This window comes from Dipteris shenzhenensis, chromosome 19 (genome assembly GCF_047967505.1).
Source record: "Dipteris shenzhenensis isolate YYH24624 ecotype China chromosome 19, Dip_SZ_1.0, whole genome shotgun sequence".
Taxonomy (NCBI): domain Eukaryota; kingdom Viridiplantae; phylum Streptophyta; class Polypodiopsida; order Gleicheniales; family Dipteridaceae; genus Dipteris; species Dipteris shenzhenensis.
Window position 1 is genome coordinate 1,379,048 of NC_141614.1, and position 6,156 is coordinate 1,385,203.

The window sequence follows — 6,156 nt, forward strand, 5'->3', positions numbered from 1 at the left end:
TATGCTCATAACATATCTACAAAACATGATCACAAACACAATTGAAAACAATTCATTAATTATACACATAGGTCACTTAAACATAAATATGTCTCAACAAACAAGATTGAACATGTCACCGAACAAATCCGCAAACAATGATGGACTACTTTTACTTGAACTTACATATGAAGCAAACTTAACAAGAGGCACACACTTGCGTAGGGATGTGCACCAAGTGGTTCCGGTTGTTTCGCTTTCACAGGGAGTCAAAGATAGAAAGTTTGTAGTAGTTTGTTTCGCTTTCAAAGATAGAAAGTTTGTAGTACCTACAGCAACTGGTCATCCACACAACATCCCAACCACAACTACCCCACCACAAGGTTGCTTGTGCTTCTTTCTTCTGCATCTTGATTTCCCTTCTTGAGTTTTGACTCCGCATCGTCTTGTAAATAAACCAGTAGCCAGCAGGTCCAGTTTGCCTTCCAAAATCTGCTCGATATTGCTTATATCATTGCCCTTGATCGAGACACTCTTGTTAACATGAGAGCGATATCCAGGAAACAATCTCCAACTTGGGCGCTGCTTGCACTACTCGTGTACAAATGCATAACATTTGGGCATTCTTCCTTCCAGATTTCCCCCAGGCATTGCACTACCACACCTCTGTTTGTTTTCGGGGGCTCCATGATGGACGTGGGCGAAAATGCGCAGGCAATGCCTCTCCGTTCAAGGGCTGAGTTCCCTCCTTATGGGATCGACTACTTCCCAGAGCCTTCTAGGCGTTTCAGCAACGGTCGCCTGATCGTCGATTTCATCAGTATGTGCTTGCCTGAAATTTTCATCCTATCAAGTGTATGCTATTTGCATCTATCTCTGATGTCATTGCCTCTGATGTCATTGCAACTTCTGTTCAAGCTCCAGTTTTGAATTCTGAGGTCTGATCACTTATTTGCAGCTCAAGGACTGGGAAATGGCTTAGGCCATCCCTTCTTGCTATCTGTCAGACCGAATTTTAGATGCGGCGTGAATTTTGCGTCCTCCGGTTCAACTGCTCGTAATGTCACAACTACTAGCGACGGCAGTAGCAACCTTCGCTTGTTTTCTTTCTCTGTGCAGGTCGATCAGTTTCTGGAGTTCAAAAAGGATATACTTGCGTCATCAAAGGAATCCGCGGTCGAAGGTAGACTCCTCCGGCTTACATATTGTTGGCTATGAATTCATTTGTAACGGACTGGCCTGTGTCTTGGCTCTTGCCATTGATCTTGTCCACAGATGGTGGATTACCATCGCAACAAGACTTCATCGATGGAGTATATCTGATTGAAACGGGCCACAACGACTACGGAACCTTCGTGACCTTGTACGAGGACTACAATGTGACTGGGAATGTGAGCGCCACCCTGGCTGCAATCGAATTGGAACTTAAGGTTTCGTTCTATGCTCAAGCTATTCTAGCCCTCCAGAATTTGACCTCCTTGCAGCATGATCTCCATCGCTGGCCTAGTCTCATTTCCTTACCATTCCCTTTGCTAAAAGCTATCTAACGTTATACTAGAGTTTCACTCTACCTAAGGTTATCCCATTGCATGACTTCTGTTTGTGAGCGTTTAATAACATGATGATGGAAGGTAGTTGCTTGCTGATAATGTCCAGAGGATGTTATCTTGTATATTGTGTCAGGTCATCCACGACCCTGAACCATAATCATAGCCTAGCATCTCGGAATGTTTCACGTGGAGACTGGAGTAACACATGGAAAGCTCCATTATATATCATGTGCGGCCGAATGTATTAGATCCTATATTCTAGGAGATGATCACATGCGTCATCGTTGTACTGTGATCTATAAAGATCACTTTGTATCATTCAATCAGTGTGCAATAGTTCTGTTTCACGTGGAGACTGGAGTAACACATGGAAAGCTCCATTATATATTATGTGCACCGAATGTATTAGATCCTATATTCTAGGAGATGATCAGATGCGTCATCGTTGTACTGTGATCTATAAAGATCACTTTGTATCATTCAATCAGTGTGCAATAGTTCTGTTTTTGCATTAGTTCTCTGGTGTTGCTATCAGAGTATTCTACTGTTGTTTCGTTTTGTCATTGGTATCAGAGCAGGCTAGGATGTCGACTGCTACGTCAACATCAGTCCATCGCCTTGTTCCTGTGTTTGATGGAACAGGATTCAACGCATGAAAAAGGATGATGATCCTGTACTTGAAAGGAGGAGGATATTACTCGATTGTGTCTGGCGCAGAGCAGAAGCCAAACGCTGAAGCTGAAAAGAAAGCTTGGCAGACTCGGGAGGACAAGGCTTTGGCAGCAATTGGCCTTAGCCTCAAAAGAGAAATCATTTTAGAAGCACCTTGTGATACGAGCGCTGAGCTCTGGCAGTGGCTCATTCAACGGTACGAGAAGCATTCGGAGATGAAGATACTCCATATCTTCCACCCAGTTTCTGGGCAGAGGCAGTTCACACAGCCATTTATGCTACCCACTGCCTCTGCCCAGAAACTGGGTGGAAGATATGCTAAGTACGATTCGAGTTTTGTTTGCTTATGCTACACAGGAGGACCTTGATATCCATCAGATGGATGTGAAAATAGCATTCTTGCATGGTGACATTCAGGAGGAAATTTACATGCTTCAAGTACCGGCGGGCTACGAGGACTCTTCTCGACCATAGCATGTTTATCGCCTTCTCAATTCTCTTTATGGACTGAAGCAGGCGTCACGTTCCTGGTTTCAGAAAATTGGCTCTTATCTCCACACTCATGGATTCATTTCCTCTTCTGCAGATTCCAATCTTTACATTTTTCATGAATCCTCTACCATTGTACTGCTTACTCTATATGTGGAAGACATTATTCTCTTTGCCAACGATGTCAGTACTTTGGCACATGTTAAAGATAGTCTCCATACTCATTTTGACACGGTTGATCTTGGCGAGATTGGTTATTGTTTGGGCATGGGAATTTTTTGAGATCGTGATGCTGGTATCCTCCACCTCTCTCAGCATAAGTATGTTCGTGATTTGCTGTTCAAGTATAACATGGTTCAATGTAATCCAGCTTCTATTCCAATGGATCCCGGTGCCATCTCTATCTTCAATGCTGCTGCTCCCCGCTCTGATCACACTTCTCCTCCATCCCTTTCGCAGCTTGCTTGGAAGCCTCCTCTATACTATGGTTTGCTGCAGACCTGGTATATATATATATATAGCCTTTGCTGTCATCTCTCTCTCACAATATAGTTCCAATCCATCCGCCATTCATTGGCAGTTATATTCAGATGCCAATTGGGGTACAAACGTTCATACTGGCCGATCCGTCACTGGAAGCTTCTTTCTTCTCAATGGCACAGCGATCAGTTGGTTCAGCAAACCTCAGAAAGTAGTTGCAATACCTTCTACTGAGGTAGAGTACATTGCAGCCTCTGCTGCATCCCGGGAGATTGTTTTGCTTTGTCGATTGCTTGAGGATCTTTATAAACTTCCAGATTCCACTCCCACACCTCTTTGGTGTGATAACCAAAGCACCATTGCTTTGACTAAGAATCCAGTTTGCATTCACGTACAAAGCACTTCCGTTTCCACTACCATTACATCCGAGATCAAGAACGTGATCAAGTTCTGATGGTTCGTTATCTACCTACATCTGATATGCCAGCAGACATCCTCACCAAGCCTCTCCCCCGACCACGTTTCCAACTGCTCCGATCTTCTCTCGGAGTATCAACCATTCCTCAGCAAGGTGTCACATAAACGAATCAAATCAAACCAATCTCATGACCCAAGGGTCGTGTTTGAGGGGGGGTATGTCAGGTCATCCACGACCCTGAACCATAATCGTAGCCTAGCATCTCGGAATGCATCACGTGGAGTAACACATGGAAAGCTCCATTATATATCATGTGCACCAAATGTATTAGATCCTATATTCTAAGAGATGATCACATGCGTCATCGTTGTACTGTGATCTATAAAGATCAGTTTGTATCATTCAATCAGTGTGCAATAGTTCTGTTTTTGCATTAGTTCTCTGGTGTTGCTATCAGAGTATTCTACTGTTGTTTCGTTTTGTCATATTGTATTGTATGTAAGCTTGTGGTTCGAAGGACTACATTTAGCGAAAGTTTATGTGGGGTGTTACAGAGGCTGCATGCGGACGGTGCTGTGAACATAGCAGTGATGAATCTGATACCTCTGGGGTGTACACCGGCAAGAATGGCTGTAAGGAATCCACCGGTGGAGGATCAGGATGAATATGGGTGTTGGGATGCTCTGAATAATCTGATGGATGTGCACAATGCAGGCTTGGAAGGTTTGCTACAAAGGTTGAGTAACGAGCTACCGTCTGCAAATTGGATGTTGTTCGATGCGCATGCTGTCTTCATGAACGCCATACGCAATCCCGAGAGCTATGGTACGTGAAGTTCGGTTCTTGCATTTTTCTTTCATAATTTACTGCATCAGCCGCCACTATGCTATTGAAAGTTGATAATTTTGCTTCTCTACAAAGTCTCAAATCCGGACTTTGTGGGACAAAGGCTTCAATATGTTAACGAATTGCATCAAACGCTTAAGCAACTTTTGGATTGAAGGAGCCTTGAAATTTATCGTGTAATGGATTCACCTAGTTAATTTCTTACCACAATAGCATGCTTTTACCAAATGCCGAACGTTCTGAGATCGTATTAAAATTCGATTTGATGTTTAAGGGATCCCCTCCCCTCGCCACTGCATCTTTATTAACATTTCCTACCTTAAATTCCTTTTGCTCCTGTACTTAGGTATTGACATTGTGAATGTACGCTGCCTGTAGGTTTAAAGTATTATCGTAGAGCTTGTTGTGGAGCTGGAGGAGGAGAATATAATTACAATGCGGATGTTATGTGTGGCACAACTGGTTACGTAGATGGGGTATTGACAAGAGCATGGAGGTGTGAGGATCCTTCTATGTATATGTTTTGGGACTCAATACATCCAGTGGAATCTTTCGCTAAATATGTGTCAAATGCGTTCCTCACAAGAGAGCATTTGAAGACCTTCACTAGATCTAGGATATCCGTGGCACCAAATTGGATGTACTACACATAAGTTCCTTTCGATCATTGTTAAATTGATCTCTCAAGCAAACATCAAGGATAGTGTTTGTGGGGTCAAGAGTCACGTAAACAAAACATTCAAATTCTCCATTCATAAAACGAAACGTTGTCCATCTCTCCATTGGAAGAATTATTGTCCATGTTTCATGTAGTGACACAATACCTCAGGATAAGTAAGTACTTTAAAAAAAAGAAATTCAAGCAAACAAACGAAAAAACACCATTGTTGTGCTAGATGTCACACTCATTCTAATGTTATAAACAACTTCTAGACAAAATTTCCATTGGTAACCTCCACAGATTCATTAAAATTAAGTCTTCCTTTAAGATATATGTTTTCCAAATCAATGACCTTGTTAAAAGCGTTGTTTATTGCATGGGCTATACTTTTCAAGGATCTTAAATGTTGGATGTATCCACAAGCCTTGCCTTTGTATACACGTAGGATTTGCAGCTTTGGAAACGTTGCAAATTTATGCTTGTTGTCTAAAAAAACCATCTCCATACACTAATAGAAATATGGGCCTAAATCAATGTTTGTTAGCAACAAGTTTAGAGAACATAGATACAAATTAGGTGGGCATGGGAAAATTTTGGTTAACCTATTTTTCGAATCCAATTTGAGACTCTTGCTTCTAGAATAGACTTGGATAATCCTATGTATTTGTTCTATCTCTATTCGATGGAGGCTTGATGGATGTGATGTTGTTGTCAGCATAAGTGGAATGCTTAGACAAGTATACTTGCCAATATGCTCATCGGTATAATAGCCAGTAATAAAGTCAATATCCATGCCGATAACAGTGGAAGGTTACTATCAACCATACCATATTTTGTACCATCATCTATACCTACTTTGTGTAGATTGATAGATAATAAAATATTAATTTCCTTTATTTATAAATATTAAAACTTTTGTCATTACACCTCAGCATCATGTCAAATATATAATTTTTGACATGTACAACAATTTTTGGATTTAAATTCACTTGAGAATACACAATAATTTAAAGTTTTGAAGGAGACGTGAATCATGAGTTTACATGAGAGTTGGCATCTTC

At 41.5% G+C, this 6,156-nt stretch overlaps 1 protein-coding gene across 2 annotated transcripts; it reads left to right on the forward strand.

Moving 5' to 3' along the window:
• Nucleotides 1-334: 334 nt before the first annotated feature.
• Nucleotides 335-5,209, forward strand: LOC147889899 (GDSL esterase/lipase At4g01130-like). 2 transcript variants are annotated; one of them, XM_087390123.1, is made up of 5 exons: nt 335-799; nt 938-1,162; nt 1,255-1,370; nt 4,143-4,413; nt 4,813-5,209. In XM_087390123.1, the coding sequence occupies exons 1-5, from the start codon at nt 523-525 to the stop codon at nt 5,085-5,087; spliced, it is 1,164 nt and encodes a 387-aa protein (XP_087246249.1). In that variant the 5' UTR covers nt 335-522; the 3' UTR covers nt 5,088-5,209. The 2 variants fall into 2 exon arrangements, with proteins under 2 accessions (XP_087246249.1, XP_087246248.1); XM_087390122.1 differs by having other exon boundaries at nt 1,255-1,409; nt 4,813-5,208.
• Nucleotides 5,210-6,156: the final 947 nt, after the last annotated feature.

What these genes read in the sequence shown, in the direction of transcription:
- LOC147889899 (XM_087390122.1), top strand. Translation starts at nt 523, where the DNA reads ATGAGAGCGATATCCAGGAAACAATCTCCAACTTGGGCGCTGCTTGCA. An exon ending in AAAGGAATCCGCGGTCGAAG is followed by an intron (nt 1,163 to 1,254) that starts GTAGACTCCTCC and finishes TCTTGTCCACAG; the next exon opens with ATGGTGGATTACCATCGCAA. An exon ending in CAATCGAATTGGAACTTAAG is followed by an intron (nt 1,410 to 4,142) that starts GTTTCGTTCTAT and finishes GGGGTGTTACAG; the next exon opens with AGGCTGCATGCGGACGGTGC.